At 48.1% G+C, this 22,541-nt stretch overlaps 1 protein-coding gene across 8 annotated transcripts in view; it reads left to right on the plus strand.

Moving 5' to 3' along the window:
• Positions 1–18,616: 18,616 nt before the first annotated feature.
• The window catches only part of YAP1 (Yes1 associated transcriptional regulator), a 97,029-nt gene continuing 93,104 nt past the window's right edge, over positions 18,617–22,541 (plus strand). For all 8 annotated transcript variants that reach the window (XM_056115025.1, XM_056115029.1, XM_056115027.1 and 5 more), the window contains exon 1: positions 18,617–19,076. In XM_056115025.1, coding sequence (XP_055971000.1) covers positions 18,753–19,076 — 324 coding nt within the window. In that variant the 5' untranslated portion in view covers positions 18,617–18,752. The remainder of the gene's footprint in view (positions 19,077–22,541) is intronic.

Here is a 22,541-nt window from a genome sequence, read left to right on the forward strand (position 1 = left end):
TCAAACCCAACAGTGCCAGATGTGGCACAAAGATAAGAATAATAGCAACAACAAAACAGACTGCAGCTGCTCCCCAGCCAATGCAGGAACTCCCTATAAACAGCTGCTGTGCTGAGTCAGCAAAGAGTTGTGGGCCAGGAGTCATCATGCATTGTGGAGGGCACTTGCCTTTAACACAGTTGATCCAGGTTCCATCCCAGCATCCCCTATGTCCCCTGAGCTTGCCAGCAGTGATCTCTGAGTGCAGAGCCAGGAGTCAGCCCTGAGTACCATGGCCAAATGTGGTCCAAAAACTGAAAAAGAAAGAAAGTAAAGGAAAAGAGGGTTTCAGTATTGCTCTTACTGGACTCTGGGATGAACATATAGTGTATAATCTTCTGTTCCTATCATTTTGTGTATTTTGTATATTCCTTTGTCTTTTGGGTGGTGGTCACACCTCAGGCTGCTCCAGGACCATGTGGTATGAGGGATCAGACTTGGGGCTCCCCTGTGTAAAGTGTGTGCTCCAGTCATTTGAACCATGCCTAACCTAAGCTAAATTCTTTGACTTTTGTGGTTTTATTTTTTGTTGGTTGGTTGGTTTGGAAACCACATTTGACAGTGCTCAATGTTCCTAGCAGTGTTCAAGGGACCTTATGGTACTCAGGATCAAAATGAGGCTCCCCATTCAAAACATGAATTTCAACCTTTTGAGGCATCATCTTGGTCCCTATATTTTGGGGGGTCCACAGCTGGTGCTATTTAGGGACTGAACTTTTGCTCATACATCACTCCTGTGGCTGCTTTAGGGACCATATGCATTGCTGAGAATTAAAGTAGGTTTGGCCACATGCAGGTGCCTTTTCCATTGGACTATCTAGGTCTAGATTCTTGGTTTGGGAGGGGCATACCTGACTCTGCTTGGGGCTTACTCCTGACTCTGTGTTCAGGAACCACTTTCAGTGGGGGTTCTGGGGATCTTATGCAGTTCTAGGAACCAAAACATGGTTGGCTGCATGCAAGGCAAGTGCCTTATCTGCCATACTATCTCTTTGTCCCTCTAGATTTTTTTTTGAGGGGGGAAGGTGGCGGGGTTCACATCTGGCAATGCTTAGGGGGTTGCTCCTGGGTCTGCATTCAGTAATATCTTCTGGCAATGTTTGTACACCATATAGTAGGCCAGGGATTGAACCAAGATTGGCTGCATGCAAGGCAAACACCCTACCCTCTAGATTTTTTTTTTTTGAATCACCATGAGAACAGTTACAAAGCTTTCAGGCTTAAGTCTCAGTCATACAATGATCAAACACCCATCCCTTCACCAGTGCACATGTTACACCACCAGGAACCCCAGTATACCACCATCCCTCCCCCTGCCTATGTGGCAGATGATTTTCAGTTTACTCTCTCTTTACTTTGATTACCTTCAATTTTTTGACAGAAGACCCACTATTATTATTTGGAATTTTCCCCCAACATCAGACCTGCTGAAAAGGCATCATTAGATAATTTGTTTTCTATTGCTGATAATGAAGAGCATATGAAGTTGCAGCCTTGTGATTTTGGATTTCTGGTATTTTAGAAATTAAGTCCAGAGGGATTTCTGCCAGAATCTGCTGGGTTCTGAGATTGGTTTGTGTGCCTCTGGGATCATGGCTGTTCAGGAGTTGAGGAACTGTTCATGGGCGGCAACTTGGGGTCTCGTCTGGGCGGAGAGAAGGGCTGGTTCCACCCCCCATCCCAAGAGGCCCCACGCACTCCAACACTGCAAGCTCGTACTTCAGTGTCCAACAGGCTCTGAAAGATGGCGGTCACCATGCTGCAGACGGACAAACACCTTTCCCCTCCCGGGGCAGCACAGGACCGTAGCTTAATTCACAGTCCAGAAGCATTTCTGCCAGATTGGTTTGTGTGCCTCTGGAATCATGGTTCCGAGATTGGTTTGTGTGCCTCTGGAATCATGGCCATTCAGGAGCGGAGGAGCCATTTGTGGGCGGCCTCTAGATTATTTTTTAATGGAAAAAGTGATCCATATGTATTGCAGAGGTGTTGGCGAACCTTCTGGAAGTGTTGGGAATTTGAAGAGGAGCATGTTAAGAACATGAATCTCTGTGCTGTGGGGTATGGACAGTATTCTTGCATCAGAATCTGTGTATATGTTGAAAGGTAGCTGGCAGTGCAGAGTTAGAACTCAGAGTGAGGGAGTCTGTATCAGTTCAGAACCTAGCCCTGTGTCCATGAAGTTCACCATGGTAGCCCACTGCTTAGCAGGTGCTTCTCACCTTCCTCTGAGGACAAGCAGGATGTGGTATGAGAGGGAGAAGCAGGGCAGCCACTGACCGCAAGCAGGACGCATGTTGGTGCGGCAGTTCCTCTGCAGCCCTGAGTCTTGGGACATGGTGGACTTAACTGTGTTGTATGAGCTCAGCCATGCAGTTGTATAGAAGCCATCTCTGAAGGAGCAAGTCATCACCTGAGGGTAGTGGATTTTTCTCAGGTGACACGGTGACAAGTGACTACGGAATTTTTTTGTGGACCTGAGAGCATTCTTTAGCAATTCCAGAGTCCACTTAGGAAAAACGGCTTGCCTCACTTGGGACATTTAGATCACATGTTGGGGTAGGTATTCAACTGCAAGGGGAGTTGGAGGGAATTGAAGAGTCTGAAGGGACACAGGGAAGCTTTCTTGATGGAGGAACTGTTACTGGGAGCTCTGGGTGCAGAGCAAAGAAATTTGCGGCTTTCCAGTGGTACATGCATAGCACTCATTCAGAAGTAGTGTAAAATTGTGAAGTGATTTTCTGGATTGATAGGTCTGGTTGTGCTAAATTACGGTGAATGCTGAATTACAGTTTAAGTTCTGAGATCAAGTCAAAGATTATCATCATTGTTAAAGACCAGAATTGACTAGTCTTGAGTTACAAGCAGTGGATACCCGGGCATCATAAAGTGGATGACAAAAGGATGCTCTTTAGAAGCAGTTCAGAGAATGTTGGTGCAGGGTGAATGATGCAGTACTGGGTATCTGAGGTTTTCAGGATGGGAAGTGGGGACGGTGAGAGGAAGTTGTGGTCAGAGGGGAAATCCCTTGTCCGCTTGTCATTTTGTCTGAAACCACAGCCAATCCGCTTAGTTTCTCACAGCTCTGAAATCCTTGAACTATAGTTCTAGAAATAAACCAGAGACTCCATAGAAAAGTATCTCCCCTGGAATTTCTCTGTTACATATGTACTCATTTATTTGATTTTGTTTTGTTTGGAGACCACAACCGGTGGACTGGAGGGCCACTTTCAGTAAGGTACTCAGAGGTCCTTTCCATTGGGGCTCATGGGACCTTGTGCTTCCAGACAGAATCTAGAGCCCTTGCGTGCAAAATCTGAACCTTGGCCTTTAAAAAAAAAAATCCCATTAGCCCTAACCAGCAGTTTTTAAAAAGCATTTATTTTGGTTTAGGGCCACACCTGCTGGTGCTCAGGGGCTCTTTCTGGCACAGTACTAGGGGTTGTTCTAGTGCTTATGTGACAGTGTGGGACCAGAGATTGAACCTCGGCTGCCTACATGCCAAGCATGCACTCGAGCCTTTGAAGCATCCTCCCAGGCTAATTCTTCAAAAGAATCTCTCTCACTTGGTGGCCACAGAGAGACAGGGCAGGGTTAAGGCGCTTACCTTACATGTAGTTGGTCTGGAGGTCCCCAGTCATTTCCAGGGTGACCCGGGCAATCCCCAGCATGCCAGAGTATGAGCAGCGCTGCCCTGAACTGCCACCTCACCAGTTGAGTGATCCCCAACTTCCATGAGAATCGCCAACTGAGGGGATCCCTGGGCCTCCCAGGCACTGTATGGGACACCCTCCACAATCACAGATGGGGGTTGAGAGATAGGACAGGGAGCACAGTGCTTGCCTGGCACGCTGCCATCCCTGGTTCAAATCCCCAGCCCTGCTTACGGTCCTAATAACACCACTAGGGGGCACTCCTGAGCACAGAGCCAGGAATAGCCCCTGAGCATCAACAGGTGTGGGCCCCCTTTCAAAAGAGACCCAGCCAGCTGAAGGCAAAAATAGTATTTTTTGGTGAAGTACTATACTGCTGTTACCTACTGTGTGATACTTATGTGATACTTTGTTGGCACTGCAGCAAGGCCAGAGCTGAATATTCTCTGTAATCAGGTGCTTGTGTTATAGTACTCCCCTAGCAGTGCCAGGTGCCCCGAGAGACAGAATTATTCACACACTCTCATGACACTTGAAGCTTGGTTTTGTTGGGGTCGGGGAACACCTGACAGTGCTCGGGGAGGTGCTCCCAGCAGTGCTTGGGAGGACCATCTGGTGCCAGGGATCAAAACTAAGTGAACCACATGCAAGATAAGCTCCCTAACCCCATCTCATCTCTCTAGCACAAAACTTGACATTAGACAATCACACACAGTTGTTTTGCAGGACTGAGGATGTGACTAGTGGTAAAGCACATGTCTTGAATGCGTAAGACCTGGTTTGAACTTTGACCCCAAGTGTAGGTGGGCGGCGGGGTAGTGTGGGAAATATTATTTTCAATTTGTTGCATTTGATTTTTTTGTTCTGTTTTGCTTTTTGGGTCACACCCGGCAATGCACAGAGGTTACTCCTGGCTCTGCACTCAGGAATTACTCCTGACGGTGCTCAGGGGACCATATGGGATGCTGGGAACTGAACTCGAGTTGGCAGCATGCAAGGCAAACGCCCTACCCGCTGTGCTATCGCTCCAGCCTCCCCCCCACCCCACACACACCCAATTTGTTGCATTTGAAATGGTACCTTTTCATTGTCCTGAAAACTAAGTGAACCACATGCAAGATAAGCTCCCTAACCCCATCACTTTGTGTGTGTGTGTGTGTGTGTGTGTGTGTGTGTGTGCGCATTCTTCTATATATTTCCTTGAAAATGGTTGTTGATGTGGGTGGGCATCTGCCAGGGGAGGAAGGCATTGCTCTACTTGTCTTCCTTAAAGGAGAGGGAGAAACTGAAGAGAAACAAAGGAACAGAGAGAAAAGAATGCAGGCCCCTATTCTAGCAGCGAGAGCTGGAATAATTAGCACTAAAAGGTGCATTTGGCAGCACATTTGGTGCGTCCAGCTGGCAGCGGTCAGCAGGTGCACCCAATAGCCTCTCGGTGAGTCCCCAGGCTCCTGCCAGCCAGGCTAACCTGCGTCTAAATGAAGCCCAGCGTCCCTGCTCCTCTTTCTCTTATCTACTGCTTTTGTACAGAGATAAAAGGTGCTGGGTTTACCAAACACTGAGAATCTAGTGTATCACTGTTCTTATCTTTGTGTTTTATTAGAGAGGTTTTAAGAGTAAGTAGCAAAATTAAATAGTAAATGAAAATTACATTTTTCGTTGCATTATTACTAGAAATAGTAAAACAAAAATTAGTTTTCATTTCATTATTGCTAGAGATAGTAAAACAAAAATTACTTATGATGATAGAAATGAACTTTTATTCAACTAACTTTTTGTTCTGTTTTGGGGCCACAACCAGTGGTGCTCAGTTGAACATGCTATACCAATGCCTCCTGCATGCACAGTATCCAACATTTTCATCTTTTTTGTTTGTTTGGAGTGTTTGGTTGGTTGGTTAATTTAGTTTTGGACCACACCCAGTGATGCTCGCTCAGGGATTACTTGTGGCTCTACACTCAGGAATTACTCCTGGTGGGCTTGGGTGACCATATGGGATGCTAGGAATTGAACTTGGGTCAGCAGTATGTAAGGCGAGTGCTCTACCCATTGTACTATTGTTCCAGCCTCTCAACCAAAAAAAATTTTTTTTATCAATTATCCTTTATTTCCTTAACATATTGTAGAAAAAGCACTTAACTGCTTATTATCGGAGTAGGAGACGCTCAAAGGGCTGAAGTCTTACATTCTATTCTATTGCAAGAGGTCTGGGTTCAGTCCCGGTACTGTAGTCCCCTGAGCACCACCAGGTGTGTGCACTCAACTGGATGTGATCCCCCAAAAGCAAATAACAAAATGCCTATTCCATACCTATCACAAAAGGTTAGTCATATTATTGAATTTCCAAGGGCCTGAGAGTGATCAGAGTCAGAGATGCTTCATAATGAAAGCCTCACCGAGAAAGAATTAACTTTGAAGAAAAGATGTTACAAATAGAAGTGCTCCCTGAGCACAGATCCAGGAATAAGCCTTAAGCATCACTAAATCTCAATATTTGAGAATGGGAATGTATCTGAAAAGAAGGACATTAAGGAGATAATTAAGGCAAATGGCAAGTCCTAATCCAATACAACTGTAATTCTTTTTTTTCTTTTTGGGTCACACCTGGCAATGCACAGGAGTTATTCCTAGCTCTGCACTCAGGAATTACTCCTGGCGGTGCTCAGGGGACCATATGGGATGCTGGGAATTGAACTCAGGTCGGCCACATGCAAGGCAAACGCCCTACCCGCTGTGCTATTGCTCCAGCCCCTATAACTGTAATTCTTGAGAGAGGAGAGATTAGGACACAGAAACTGAGGAAAACCCCAGAAGATAACCATCTGCAAGCAAGGAGGGTGATCTTGGAAGAAACCAGCCCTGTTGACACTCAATGTCAGACTTGTAGTGTTCTGGACTGTGGGAAAATAAATTTCTGTTGTCTAAGCTACACAGCCTGTGATTCTTTGTTATGGCAGTCCCAGCAAACTCATATATCGAGGGCAGAAGATGTGTTCCAGATGTATTTCCCAGCCCAGAATCAACAGTGCTTACTGATGGAGTGATTTTTGGGGTGGTGAGGATCAAAGAACTCATGGATGACTTGCAGGACCTGGTTTTAGGCTAAATTGACTTAAAATATTTAACAAGAAACCATCTTATTAAAAAGTGCAACACTTGGCTGTAGACCCTGAAATCTTGGGGAAAAAAATGGAAATTAAGTGCAGAAAATGCATGTGGCCGTGTCCAGCTAATGTAAATTGCTGTTGGGGATTTTTTTCATCGTTGTTTATGATGCACAACAGGAATGGTTCGGCTCCGGCTCTGCATGGGGAGCAAGGGTGAAAATGGCATTCAGGGAAAGGAGGGTAAAATCATATAAGATTGATGGAAGCAGGAAAGGCCGGAATGGAGCCTGGGAGACCAGCCAGGAATTGGCTACAGGAATTGAGGTGTGAGCTGAGAAATGTCTGATGTTTCTGGGAAGGTTGAGAGGACTGGAGACATTTCACTAAACATGCCCATACATTTACATACATGTAGCCAGAGGCCAGAAGGAAAATGTAACTAGCCACCTGTCATTTTCTATATGGGAAGCAATTCCACCTAAGGTAGGTTCCTTAAAACCTTTTGGAATTAGGGGCTGGAGCAATAGCACAGCAGGTAGGGCATTTGCCTTGCACGCGGCCAACGTGGGTTCTATTCCCAGCATCCCATATGGTCCCCTGAGCACTGCCAGGGATAATTCCTGAGTACAAAGCCAGGAATAACCCCTGTGCATCGCCGGATGTGACCCAAAAAGAAAAAAAAACCAACCTTTGGGGATTAGAAGCCATGCCTATCACAAAGGTTTTGTACAAAAATTTTCTATTTACAGGCAGGATAAGTAATATATCATATCCTGTCCTTTTTTTTTTTAAAAAAAAAGGTAGTAAGTCTTATATGGTAATATCTTTGGGTGAGGAACTAGAAGTTCTGGCTTGGCCACTGCACAACTGTAGGTATGGCTTTGGGCAAGTCACTTGAGTCCAGTGTTGCCCAATAGAACTTTCTGCAATGAGATAATGTGCCCTCTCTAGTCTAACAGTCGGGCCACTGCGCCCCTGGAGCATGGCTATTGTGAGTAAAGAAATGGGTTTTCTGCCTCATATGTGGCTCATGACCACCTGATTGAATGCTGCACCTCTAATCCCTGAGGTGGCCCTTCTCTGGAAAGACAGTTGAGCAAAGTGACGTTGACCGTTTAGTCCAAAGATTCAGCACAACATAGTTATGTGCACACTGTAGGAGTTATGAATTTTGGCCTCCAAAACAAGATACTTTAGAAGAAATGACACAGTTTCATGCATAACACATCTAAATCATCCTCCTGAATTGTAATCAGTTATATCTGAGTAAGTGCTGCTTGGAGCAGTCGTACCATACTGTGACACTGACAACTTGGATACAGGGTATTTGGAGAGGCTTCAGAAGACGACAAGATTAAAGAGTTGAGAAACAAGACATTGAGGAAAGGTCAAGGATTTGGACATGTTTAGAAAAATAGAAGATTGAATAATTATATTCAAATATATGATGGGCTGTTAGGCAGAGATGGTATCCAGATGGTCTCCCCTTAGTAGAATGCCATAAACTTAGGTTAAAGAGGAAATAAGTCTGATATTAGGAAGTATTTAAAGAGAATTTGGTATATTAAATTTTCAAGAGAAATTTGGTCTTTAATTTAGTGGCTTCCAAAACATTTTTGTGCCACATGTCACATTGAAGACATGCCTGTGTCAAAAATAAACACAGATGATAAAGCTAGATACAAATCCTGCTTAGAGACCTGATCATCAATTTTCAGGTAAGATTTAAGACAAATATTTTAGGAATACCTTATAATATGCATGTTGAGCGGTTAGAGAGATAGAGTACAGTGGGCAGGGCACTTGCCTTGCATGTGGCCCACTGTGGTCTCATCCACTGCACTCCAGATGGTCCCCTGGGCCCCTCCAGGAGTGACCCCGAGCACAGAGCTAGGAGGGAGCTCTGAGTACCAACACTGAAATATAATACCCAGATTGTCTACTAATTTGTCTTATCAAAGCACAGCTGTAGGGCGTTTGCCTTGTGCTCAGCTGGCCCGGCCAAGCCGGTTCAATTCCTACACCCCTCTCGGAAAGCCCGGCAAGCTATCAAGAGTATCTTGCCCGACGGCAAAGCCTGGCAAGCTACCCGTAACATATTCTATAAGCCAAACACAGTAACAACAAGTCTCACAATGGAGATGTTACTGGGCCCACTTGAACAAATAGATGAACAACGGGAGGACAGTGACAGTGATAGTGACATATAGAAAGTGAGATGGAAGCAATATTTAAGTCGTAAAGAAATTAAATCCCTTGGTGCTTTATGTTAATAACATCTGATTCTGAACATAAAAAGTAATGACGTGGCATAATATAGAGTAGTGGCTCATTTTGGCGCAAGCATTGATCCACCTGGGGGGCTTGTTAAAAGCCTGACTTCCGGATCCACCTCCAGACTCTGATTCAGGAGGCCCAGACTATGGCGTGAGAATTTATATCCCTTTCTTTTAGAGGGATAGGGGCACTGGGGCTTCCTCCTGGCTCTGTGTTCAGGGGTCACTCTTTGTGAGATTCGGGAGACCGGGGATGCTGCCCCTTGCTGTCTCTCTGCCCCAAGCATGTTCATTTCTAATACTTTCAGGGACACTGACATTGTGGTATGCGTCGCCCCTTGAGAATCACAGACAAAACCACTCCCAGCATTGCTCAGGGATCACTCTGGGCAGGGGTTGGGGGACTTTATGTGGATCAAGCCTGTGTTGGATGCGTGCACGGCAAGCATCCTGCCCGCTGTACAAACGCTCCCTTCTCAGTCAAGTCTAGTAGGGAATGAGATCTAGTGCTCTTCTGTAGAAGGGAAGAGCTGTGGAAGGGAAAAGCACTAGATCTCATTCCTTCCCACAGCTGGCTGTGGGTGCACCGGCCTGTTTTACCAGCAGCCTAAATACGCAGCACTGAGGTCTCTGTTCAGTGCCCATTCCCTTCTGCCTGAAGCTTTGCAAGCTCCAGAATTCTTCACATTGGCTCCCAGAGCAAACCTTAATCTCTTCCACATGGGTAACTGTGCCTCGATTCTAGAGGGAAATGAAATCTGGTTCGAAGTATTTTACTGCTGTGTTTGTGGCTATGACTTTTGTATTTTATTTGGGGGACGGGGGCTTGGGCCACACCTGGAGGTGCTCTGGGGTTACTGCCGGCTCTGCATTCAGGAATCATTTGGCAGGCTTGGAGAACCTTATGGGGCGCTGGGGACCAAACCCCGGTCACTGTGTGCAAGGCGAACACTCTACTTGCTGTACCATCTCTCCAGCCACTGAGGCCTCTTGGGACTGGAGGCATAGCTGGGGCTTGTAGGAGTCCTGGGTTCAATTCCCTGATACCCATGATTCCCTGAGCACAGCCAGGAGTGACTGGCTGAGCATCACTGTGGTGTGATCCCCAAACACAAAAATAATAGAAGCCCTCTTATCAATCTAGAGTAGTATACTATGAATACATATGTATATATGTACATCTTTATCTATCTAACTGGAGCGGGGAGGAAGGGGGGCTTTTCTGTGGTGGATGTGGTGTATTGTTTACTAGTTCATACAACTAGTTCCCCCAGAGAGTAACTTAAGCAGAGTTTCTCATTAGTTATTTTTTCTCCTGCAGTAAAGTAACTTTTCATCTTTCTCTGTCAGTTGTTGTCACAAAATATAAAAAAGAAAGGGAAAATGGGCACTATATATATATATGTACATATATATATATTTAAAGTAAAGGCCCTCCCGTTGATCATCGATTTGCTCGAGCGGGCCCAGTAACGTCTCCATTGGAGACTTTGTTGTTACTGTGTCTGGCATATCGAATACGTCACGGGGAGCTTGCCAGGCTTTGTGGTGCGGGCGAGATACTCTCGGTAGCTTGCCGGCTCTCCGAGAGGGGCGGAGGAATCGAACTCGGGTCGGCCATGTTGACTGCATGAAAGGCAGACGCCCTACCCGCTGTGCTATCGCTGTTATAGGCAGGAAATTACTTCTTTCCTAAACCCAGCTTCCCAGTCCCCTCACCCCAACTAATACCAATATTAATACCATGTCAGTGTGAAGGTGATTTGGGTTTTCTTATTTTGTTTTTGTTTGGGGGCCACACCCAGCAATGCTCAGGACTTACTCCTGACACTACTCTCAGGAATCACTCCTGATGGTGCTTGGGGGACCATATGGAGTTCCAGGCATGGAGCCGGGGTTGGCCACGTGTTGGCCACACCCTACCTGCCATACTCTGGCTCTGGCTTTGTGATTTGGCTTTTCTAAACAATTATTTTCATATAGATGTCTTGTTCCTAGAGTCTTTTAAATCTCCTGTTTTCTGAAATCGATGGGTGACGTGGAGGCTGTTTCTTTCTAATTAGGCTGATCATAGTCATAACCTAATAAGCCCAGTCCACACCTCTTCTTGTCACAGCGCAGAGTAACTGATTCTGCTGGATGAGATTTCCAGGAGCTATAGCAGCACCAGCCCTTAGCAAAGACCTTAGTAAAGACCCATCTTTACATATCTCTCTGCCATATCTGACTCTCAGTTTTGTTAATATTTGTTAAAATACAAGATCAACAATTGGTACAAGGTTTTGAAAAATAATTTAGGAAGTAGATAACTTAGAATTATAAGTTTGAGGTAGGGCTAATGTATTTGGGATTCTTTTCTCTTACAACTAGACTGATAATGTCCAAAATGCAAAAGGCAAAGAACCAGAAAGATAGTCCAGTGGCTAAGGCACTTGTTTTGCATGGTAACTGATTCCAGTCCAATCTCCAGCATGACATATGGTCCCCTGGCACCAGCTGGTGTGGCCTGAGAACAGCAACAAGAACCAAAAAATCCACAATATTCCTGCTCTTTGCCACTCATTTATCATTCAGTTGTTTTCTGTTTTCAGCCCTTGGCGCTGCTCACAGCCTAGGATGGCTTCAGTGTTTGGGGATTGCCCATTGCAGTTTCTGGAACTTTGCAGAGCTAGTTATTGAATGTGGGCTTCCCATATGCGCAGCAAGCACTCAGCCTGTTGCGCTCTCTCTCTGGCCTCCCAGTACAGGAATGGTTGGCCATATGCATTAGTTAGTGCTTGAAGGCTACTTACAGTTCTGTGCTTGGGGGTCAATTCCTGTGATGTCCTGGACCCCAGGCTAATCTGCATGTTTGGCCTACCATAATTATTGATCAGTAACATGGAGCATGTAGAAATAATACACACAAGGGTTGTGGCAATAGCATCATGTGAGACATCTGAACATGATTTAGCATGAATAATGTTAGGGCTATATTAATTCAAATACAAAATATCTTTAAGGGGCTGAGAAATAACACAGTGGGGAGTGTACTTGCCTTGCATGCAGCTGACACAGGGTTGGATCCCTGGCACCCCATATGGTTCTCCAAGCCTGACCAGGAGTGATTCCTGAGCACAGAGTCAGGAATAAGTCCTGTGCACTGTCAAGTAGCCTAAAAACATATATATACATATACACACATATATATATGTATATCTTCAAAGAGCCCCCGATACGCCATTGGGCTACACTAGCGCATGACAGGGATGAATGGAGTTGTTACTGGCACCCACTTGAGCAAATCGATGATCAACGGGATGACAAATGACATATGTGTGTGTATACATATATATATCTTTTAAGTGTTAAAACAGAAAACTGAAATTATGTTTCTGAGTTTAATAATTAAATCATATCTCAAGATATTTTTAATTCTACATGAAGTTTCATGAGCCTTCTTAATCTACCTGAGTCAGTAATAATTCATTTTCACTTACTTTATATAATCCCATAATAAAGGCATATTATTAAAATACTGGCACATAATAAGTACTCTACAAGGACTTGTACTATGATTCCAGAAAGAGCGGAGCTAGATCAGAAGGCAAGAAGCAGAAGTGTTGATGATACTGAAACTAGGAATTTAGAGATGTCACGAGGAAGAGAGGTTCCCACTTTTGGGGAGAAGGGGCTGGGCCACCTAGAGGGGTGCTCAAGGGATCTTTATGGCTATGTGACCAAGGGACAGTATCTTGTGCCCAAGATTCAAAGTGGAGCCACGGCCATGCCCATGACAGCTAAGTGCTGTATACTCTCTCTCCAGCCCAGAGCTCTCCAGCCCCATCACTGCAGCTGCAACGAAGGAACGGGAGATTGTGGACTGCACAGATATTTGGGCAGATGCCAGCAAGGCCAGCTCCAGCTCTTAGCACTGGCTGCTCTGTTCCTCTCTTCTGGCATATTATAACAGTGGTCATCCAAGAAACTTGTATGGAACCCCCTAAAAATATATTGTCTGAGGCTGAGCAGATAGCTGCAGGGCTAGTGTACATGCTTCACATATTGGAGAACTGGGGTTATTCCCTGGTATGGCCTGGTCCGCCAAGTCAGTGTCTGGGTATAGCCCCAAGCACTATCTGATATGGTCCCAAACCAAAAGCTATATCGCCTATAATTTTTTTTTAACAATTTTTCATGGCATGGAAGAGCGTCTCTTTATTCTTTAGTCTGACTTGCCAGGATCAACCCAGCTTTGCCCTTGGTTAACATTTATTATTAAGAGTCAGAGTCCAATGAGCAGGTAAGACAGTTGCCAGCCAACCCTTGTTCAATCCCTGCATCTCATATGGTCCCCTGAGCCTTCCCAGGAGTGACCCCTGGTTGCGAGCCAAGAGTAACCCTCAAGCACTGCTGGGCATGGTCCAACACTGAAAAACCAAACACGTAGTGTTGAGTCTATAACCCTAAACAGCACTCACTGGTCAACAGAAATGAAATGGTCCTTCAGTGGCATGATTCCTTCACTTTCTTCCTTTGCACAGGGCCAGTCGCCCTCTCTGGAATAGTAATAGGAACAGGAATATGAATTCCTGATGGGGAGTTGGAACTCTGGTAGTCAGTGAGGGAGATTCAAAGTCAGCTTCACTAGCATTGCAACTTTGAGTAAATTCTTTAATCACTCTGTACCTCAGTTTCCTCTTCTGTAAGTGGCTGCTTTTAATTTTCATTTTAAAAAGATTTGTTAGGGGCTGGAGTAATAGCACAGTGGGTAGGGTGCTTGCCTTGCACGAGGCCACCCCGGGTTCGATTCCCAGCATCCCATTTGGTCCCCTGAGGACCGCCAGGGGTAATTTCTGAGCACAGAGCCAGGAATAACCCCTGTGCATCGCCTGGGTGGTGGTGGCGTTGTTGGGAGACATTGTCGTAGCACCCAGGGTACTGGTAGGGGTCCTGATGGAAGAGGTGGCTGGGGTCTGTGAGCACAGTGAAGAAACTCTTCACCTCACTCCCTGTGAGGTGGGGACCAGGGAGAAGTGGGGAGTCAAGGAAGCCTTCCACTTAGGGGCCCACATGTCAGCCTTAGGACGCAGAGGCTGAGAACTCAGGGAAACGAGATGAGGAGGGGACACCCAAGTTCCTAAAAGCATGACTAACACTACACAACCCAAAGGGTGAGGGGACAAATGATGGCGTGGAGGAACCAAGAGTGACTGAATTTTCCTGGAAAAGAATGTTTATAGCGGGGACAGGAAATGGGCTGAAGAGAGAAGCACGAACCAGAAGGTTTAAGGCTCTTAGACACAAACTGAACAGGTCAAGATTTGTCCTAGATGGTACTGAACCTCGATCAGCTTTATATGTTGTCAAAGTCACACTGATACCAGCAGAGAAAAAGTTTGATCACAGTAAAACTAGAAGCAGGGATGTGATTTTAGAAGCTCTGAATTAAACTGGGAAACAGACAGAGACAAGGAGTTTGGAGGCCAACTTGGAACCATGAAAGAAAATGAACTCACCCTGTGAACTGGCTGAGTGGGATTCTTCGTAGTGGAGGTGACTGTGAGGATGCTTAAACAAGTGGGAGGCTCATGGTCCCAGGAACTGAAGTGGTGAATCAGAAGGAGGATGTGGCTAGGGAGGGGGTGTGTGCGGTCGGAGGTGGAGGTAAAGAGTTCAGTGTCAGATGTGTTGAGTCAAAGGCAGATGAAGTAAAGGTGAACCAAAGTGGGTGATGGAGGGAAGAGCTCCCAAAGATAAGACTGGTTTCTGTGGGTTGCGGGGAAACTTTTGGGGTTTTGGTCCTTGGGGTCTCCCTGCTGTGATTGACAGGAGTGGAGGGGAACAGTGAATGCGCATGAGGAGGAGAGTAAGGTGTAGAACAGTCAACACTTTGATGGGGGCTGGTTGGACCCAAGAATCACTGCTGAGAAACTGAGGGGGCCAGTTTTCTCACTGAAGATCTCCTCTGGTTGGCCCTGAGAAAGCCGTCAGCCCAGCTCTCCACAGGCTGAACAAGGGCTAGACACTTTCTCTTTTCAGCCCCTGATATGTTAAGGGGCCAAGAGTTAAAAGCTAGGTGGTGTTTCAAATGCCTACACTTAGCGAGCAAATACTTTTAACACCGTGACTACAATGCAATCTAATTGTCCTATTTACCAGATAATTGTGGAACTAAAAAAAATATTTACTCAAAAATAATAAAATTTAAAAAATTACTCATACCTAACACATCAAATGCAGAACATTCTTTGGTACAGGACAGTTTAAAGTTCTGTAACATGCCTTCTTATAATTGTGTAGTGATTTATATATAGCAATGATACTTGGGGAAAAAAATATCAACAGCTTTGGGGCTGCAAAGATAGCATAGCAGGTAGAGTGATTGCTTTGCATGTGGCCAACCCAGGTCCAATCACCAGCATCCCATATGGTCCCCTTGCACTGACAAAAGTAATTCCTGAGCATCAAGCCAGGAATTATCCCTAAGTATCACCAGCTGTGGCCCCCAACCAGACAAACTATATCAAAGATTTTGATTAAAACTATTAGTTGTTTTTTGGTTTTATTTCACAAAACAAAATATTAAAAGTTGTTAATTTATTACTATCTTGCTATTCTAGGCTGGAGCGATAGCACAGCGGGTAGGGCGTTCGCCTTACAAGAGGCCAACATGGCCGACCCGAGTTCGATTCCTCCGCCCCTCTCGGAGAGCCCGGCAAGCTACCGAGAGTATTCGATATGCCAGACACAGTAACAACAAAGTCTCCAATGGAGACGTTACTGGGCCCGCTCGAGCAAATCGATGATCAACGGGAGGGCCTTTACCTTTACCTTACCTATTCTAGGGGCTTCCTTCTGACTCTCAGCTCAGGAGTGACCCAGCAGTGCTCAGGGCACCACATTTGGTGCCAGGGATCAAGCTGGAGTTGGCCACTGGCAAAGCCTTACCTCTTGTCTCTTTGACCCTAATAAAAGCTTTTTAAAGTGGGATCGGGTCTCCATAATGCTTGGGTAATGACCTTGACAGGTAACTAAATCAGCCCAGTTTAATGCTCCAATTTGAAGGTTTTTGTTTGACAGGGGGCCATACCTAGTGGCACTTATGGCTTACTTCTGGCTCTGTGCCCAGGAATCACTCCTGGCAGTGTTCAGGGGACCATATGAGTGCCAGTGGATTGAACCTGGGTGAGACACAAGCAAGATAAGTGCCCTACCCTTACCCACTGGACTATCTCCTTGGTCCAATAGGTCCAGTTTGTTGACATACATGGGTAACAGAATTGAGGCTGATTGCTTATGAGAGATTGAGGCGATAATGATTTCCAAACTGAATTGGGAAAGAAGTAAAAATAGGAAGGAGTGATAGGCTGGTGAAAAAGAAAGGTTAATAATAAATGAGGTGTGATAATGAAACCAGAGAGGTACTCTTTAGAGAATAGTATAACTTAATTTTGTTTTAGGTGAAGCAAGATAGTTTTTATTAAACAACATAACTTAGAAGGATATGAGGGGAGACGAAATACATGCTCATAAGAGAAAAGAGGCTTCTCCAGAATAATAGTAATAATAATAACAATAAAACAAGCAAAGATATAGACACATGTTCAAGGGACACCATAGGCTTGAAGAGCAGGCCAGTCTAACACAGCTTGATTTCACAACTGGAGTCTTTCTGGATGAGGCTAGGGTGTGGACACAAGAACAGGTGGTTAGAGTTCAGTGGAGATGAGGGTCCATTGTAATGGAGAGGCCAAGTAATTGTAGGATTAGTGTTTTCAGATAGTGATCTGTGTGGACATTGAAAAGGACCCTGGAGACCCGTGGGTCTTTGTGTGAGGAAGGCAGCCCCACCATTGCAAGGTATCTTAAACTGATAATTGTCCCAGAAGGGGCTGGAGAGGAAGAGAGAGGACAAGAATTGGAAAACATGTTATCTTTATTTCTTATTAACCTCTGATTGAAACTTCAGATGAGGAAGAATAAATCGCAAAGCCCTCATGGATGCTCCAGAGGTGCCCGGAGACCATAGAATCACTCCAAACTGACTTTCAATCTATTTATCAAAGTAATTTTGTTCTCAGTTCCATGCAGGTGAAACAATATTGAACAAAGCGACCTCTGCTGTACCTAAGCCCTTTAATTACAGTGTTTGGAAGACTAAAAGCTGCAGTGAAGGGGCAGCTTCCATTACCACTGAGGTTTGAAGATCACCTAGAGTCTGGCTTTTGTTTTCAGTTGAAGTCGTTCTGGGGGGAGGGGAGGATAGGGGGAGGGCGGCCACCGGGGCTGCCTGTGGGAGGCTGGAGGCCTTGTAATTCCGGGATCTAACTGGGTTCTGTGCGTGCTCCAGTACCTTTGCGCTCGCTTCAGGGTTCGGTTTGCTGTTGTGGTGGGGCGCCCTTGGGGGTACCGGGGATGGAACCCGGGTAGACCCAGTGCGAGGCAAGCGCCTTTCCCGCTGTGCTATCTCTCTCGCCCCTCTTCGGTACGTTTTTTAATAGTTCCTGCGCCAAAGCTGCTTTGTGTGGATTAATCGTTGGATACGAGGAAGGATCGGTACAGGATCTGTGCGTGTATATGCGTATGTGTGCGCGCTTGTATGTGTGAGTATGCGTGTATCTATGAGTGTGTGTGTGCACGGACGCTCCAAAGCAGACTGAATGGTGCGTGAAGTAACCTTTGGTGGAGGGTCGGCTCCCCACGTGCCCAGACTGGACTGATCACTTCCTCTGGACCCTGGGATCGGCTCAATTCCGCACCCAGGTAGGAAGCAGGTATTCGGTTTCCGGCCCGGGGGCGGGCGCCGGGCGACCTGTCCAAAGTCGCACGGCCAGCTGCGGGGGTCATGCTCGAGTTCCGGAGTCTGCGCGTCCTCGGTGGCTGCAGTGCGCGCGGGGGCGGGCGCGGCCCGCGGAGACCCGGGCGCCCCCCACCCGACGGTGCCCCCTCCCCCACGGTGCCCCCCGCGGGACCGGAGCCGCCTCGGGGTCCTGCGGGCAAGTCCGGGCCGGCGAGGCGGGTCTCTCGGCTCCGGGGGCCCTGCCCTGTCGAGCCCTGCCCGACCCCGCTCCTCGCCCCGCCGGCCGAGCCCCCGACGAGGCCAAGACCCCGCCCGGGTGCCGTGCCCGCCGGGCCGCGTCGCGCTGGCGGCCCGGGCGCGGAGGGAGCAGGCTTCGCTCTTTAAAAAAAAGTTTTTGTTTCTTTTTGTGTCTCTGCGCCGAGTTCCCAGCGCGCGCGTTACAGCGTCGGAGCGCTCCAAGCTTTCCCTTTTCGACCAAACAAAACGCAACTTTGTTTCCCGGGGAGTCGCGCGGAGCCGCCGCGGGGCGTCCGGGCCCGGGGCCGCGTCTTCCTCCCTCCCCGCCGGGGGTCCGGCCCGGGCCGCGCGCCCCCGGAGGCGCGGGCCCGCGGTCACGTGCGCGGCGGGGCGCGCGCCCGCAGGAATGTAGGAACTGGCGGCGAAAGTTTGCGCGGCGCAGGGAGGAAGCGCGGGGGCGGGGCGCGGCCAGTTTCGGCCTCAGTCGGGCGCCGCGGCCGCCGCGGGACACACCGGACGCAGCTCGGGGACGCGGCCGGCCGCTCCCAGCTTCGCAGGCGCGGGCGGGGGGTGCGGGGCGGCGGCGCGGCCCCCCGGCCCGGACAGCAGCAGCCCGCGCGTCCGCCCCGCCGCCGTCCAGCCCCGCGCGCGCCCTACCATGGACCCCGGGCCGCAGCCGCCGCCGCCCCAGCCCGCGCCCCCGGGCCCGGGCCAGCCGCCCGCGCAGCCCCCGTCCGCGCCCGGCCCGCCCGCGCCCCCCGGCCCGCCCGCGCCCCCCGGCCCGCAGGCCGCGCCGCAGGCCCCCCCGGCCGGCCACCAGATCGTGCACGTCCGGGGGGACTCGGAGACCGACCTGGAGGCGCTCTTCAACGCCGTCATGAACCCCAAGACGGCCAACGTGCCGCAGACCGTGCCCATGCGGCTCCGCAAGCTGCCCGACTCGTTCTTCAAGCCGCCCGAGCCCAAGGCCCACTCGCGGCAGGTGAGGCGCGGGGGGCGCGGGCCCGGGCCCGGGCCCGGCCTTTCTTCGGGGCCCGGGCTTGGCGGGAGGAAGGAAGGGTGGGCTGCACAATGCGCGCGCCGCCGCGGCCGCACCTCGGGCCCGACGCGGGGGGAGGGGGCGCGGGCCGTCGGGGCCGGCCGGGACCCCTGCCCGGGCCCCCCGCCCGCGCCCCGCCGGGCCCGCGCCCCGCCGGGCCCGCGCCCCTCCCCCGCGCGCCGCCCGCCCCACCCGCGGCCGCGCGCCCCGCCGGACTTTCCTGGAAGTTACTCGCGGCGCGGGTGCTCGGGGCCCCGCGGCGGGCGGGCGGGCGGGCGGGCGGGCGGATGGGCGCGCGTGCCCGCGGGGTCGTCGCACGGGTCCGACGAGCCCGGCGCGGGGCAGCGCCCGGTCGTAACGCGGCCTTTGATAATGCGCTCCGCAGGTTGACTCATCGGCCGGTCCTACCCGGTTCAACTGTGATTAAAAGTTAGTGTTTGGGAAGCGATGACTAATCCGAGGCTCGCCATGGCTTTCAAGTCTCTTCGCGAGCCAAGAACAGGGCAGTTCCACGCACGCACACGCACACACAAGCACACACGTACACTCGCGCGCACGCACACACACACACACACACACACACACACACAGAGGCGCGCGCGCGTCCGATTTGGGGGCCGATCTGAATTCACTTCCAAAGGAAACTTAGGGAAAAAAGTGTTGACACCGCGACAAATCCCAGTAGATTTACTCAGTGCAAGTTTTTAGTCGTGTCGTTCCCCCCCCTCCCTTACTTCTTTTTATTTGTTCGAAAAGAACTTCGCTGCGGGCTAAAGCCGCACAGGAACTTTGCCCAAAAAGTTAATTGGTTTTCCAAATACTGCGATGTGGTTCGTCCACTCGGCCTGTAACTTGAGTGGGAAGGAGAGTTTGTCGCCCCCACTGCGCCTTTTATTTTCTGGCCTGTGGTTGATTCTCCTCCTCCTGCCCCAGGCCTGGCTGGGGGGCGAGGACTCGGGTGGAGGGGGGAGTGAAGTGAAGTGGGGGGTGGTGAGGCGGTTAGATCTCAGGAACCTGCTGGCAAAACACCCGGGGTTAGGAGGGGAAAGGAAAAACAATTCAGCTGTTGGTTTAATCACTTCAGTTTGCTAAAGACGTTAGCCCTGGAAATGGGCTTCTGGAACTTTTTATGGGTAAATGCGCTGGCGATGCAGGCTGGTGAAAACCCAGCTAAGCGGCTAGCTAATGCGTTTGAAAGTGTAGCGCACAGAGGAGGTTGAATTTCCCCCTGATGGCCAACTACTTGCCAACAATGGCACCTGAATCCCGTCCTGCAATTTAAGGATACTTGCGGCTCATAATCTGCTGTGATTTTTATTTTTTATTAAGTTTCTTACAAAACTCATTGCTGCGTAGTTGTACATTTGACTTTTCTGTTCATGTTGTTTTTGTTGTTTTTTTTTTGGGGGGGGGGATTTTGTTGTTGCTATGTATTTTGACCAGGAGGCACTCTGGTCTTAGTCTGTGCTCTCAGGGTCCACTCCTGGCAGGGTTCGAGGGAGTAAATGGGGTGCCAGGGATCAAATCCCGGTCAGCTGTACTACTGCTCCAGCCTTCACTTATGGTTTAATTAAAATTTACTATGATTGGAAATTCCAAAATGTGCATGACTTTGAGGCAAAAATGCCTCAGCTGATTGTTTCCAGTCTTTCTTGCCTATATGAGTCTAGAAAATTACTGATAATGAAATCCTAACTCTAATAAAGGCATTTCAAGACACTCAGTCATTAATAGTATGAGTGGCTTATAAAATGTTGTCCACAAGCTGTGGGATACAAATCAACTCATGCATATGTACAAATTTCTTTTTTTCATCTTGGAAGAACACTTTTACAAATGAAACACTAAGATTCACAGAGATTAAGAATATTTGTTCAGGAGCGGAGCAATAGTACAGCAAGTGGGTAGGGCATCTACCTTGCACTCTGGCAATCCCATATGGTCCTCCAAGCATTGTTAGGAGTAACCTTTGAGCATCGCCAGATGTGACCAAAAAGCAAAAAAGCATTTGTTCAGTGCATACTGGCCACCTAGGTCTGAAACAGATCTTTGGGGTTTGAGAGTAGAATTTTTTCCTGCTGTTATACGTATATGTAAATTGTAAGTCTATGTAAGTTCTAAAGTTATATCATAATTAAACTGTTCACATCTTTGCCTGGGTAGAAGCTGGTTGGATTTTCATTTGTGAGATAGCTTTTAAAGTACATTTGGATGGTGCTGACCTGCAGTCATTAAAAGTTGTGTAACTTTTGATGGTTGCTTTATTGACGGTGTTTTGCCCACAGTGAGATAAAGTAACACTAGTCATGTGTTTTAGGACTTGACTTGGAAAAAGACTTAATGTAAAGAAAGTCTAGATAGAAAAGTTATGGCTCAGGAGCCAGAATGATAATATAGCCTGTTAGGGCGCTTGTCTTGCACGCTATGGACTTGAGTTCAGTCCCCGGCGGGTGCGCACCCTCCCCTTCCCCAAATAAATTAACAAAGTTAAATAGTCCGTGGCTTGCATCTGTACTTGGAATATTTTACTTTGTTCTATTTATGTATTTTCACAGTTCTGGGGATCAAATTTAGGCCCTCACACATACGCAGTGCTGAGCTATAGCCCAGCCACTCCTTAGAATGCTCTAGAGCTTAGTCAAAGCTTTCGCCTTTCCAGCCTTGGCCTTTTACTTCTCAGCCCTGGCCTTTTCTTGAGTTAGAGACGTAACTTTTTAAAGAGATTGGGGATATGGGGCTGGAGTGATTGCACAACGGGTAGGGCGTTTGCCTTGCACTCAGCTGAAACAGGTTCAATTCCCAGCATCCCATATGGTCCCCTGAGAACCACTAGGAGTAATTCCTGAGTGCATGAGCCAGGGGTAATCCCTGTGCATCACCAGGTGTGACCGAAAAAGCCCCACCCCCCCCCCAAAAAAAAAAGAGAGATTGGGGATATAGTTCAGCTGTAGAGCATTTGCCTTTTTCATATGTGAGGTCCTCAGTACAAATATCTTATTGGATTCTTGTTTGATTCCCCTGTCCAGAAAATAAAAAATAAAGAAAAATTGATAGTTTATAAATCAGACATATTTAAAGTACCTAACCTTTTTAAAGAATCCATCAGGAATTTTTAAATAGTAAATGTTGAAATTTGTCATTAGTACTTAGGTATTTGGTTGCAGTAGAATTCTGCCGAGGCACTTGGATGGGAGTCTTTTTAAGAGCCTGGGCTGGAGTGATAGCATAGCGGGTAGGGCGTTTGCCTTGCATGCGGCTGACCCAGGTTCGATTCCCAGCATCCCATATGGTCCCCTGTGTACCGTCAGGAGTAATTCCTGAGTGCAGAACCAGGAGTGACCCCTGTGCATCACCAGGTGTGAACCAAAAAGAAAAAAAAAAAGCCTGCTTCAAGAAATTCCTTTTTCT

Source organism: Sorex fumeus, unplaced genomic scaffold (assembly GCF_029834395.1).
Source record: "Sorex fumeus unplaced genomic scaffold, SorFum_2.1 ptg000028l, whole genome shotgun sequence".
Taxonomy (NCBI): Eukaryota; Metazoa; Chordata; class Mammalia; order Eulipotyphla; family Soricidae; genus Sorex; species Sorex fumeus.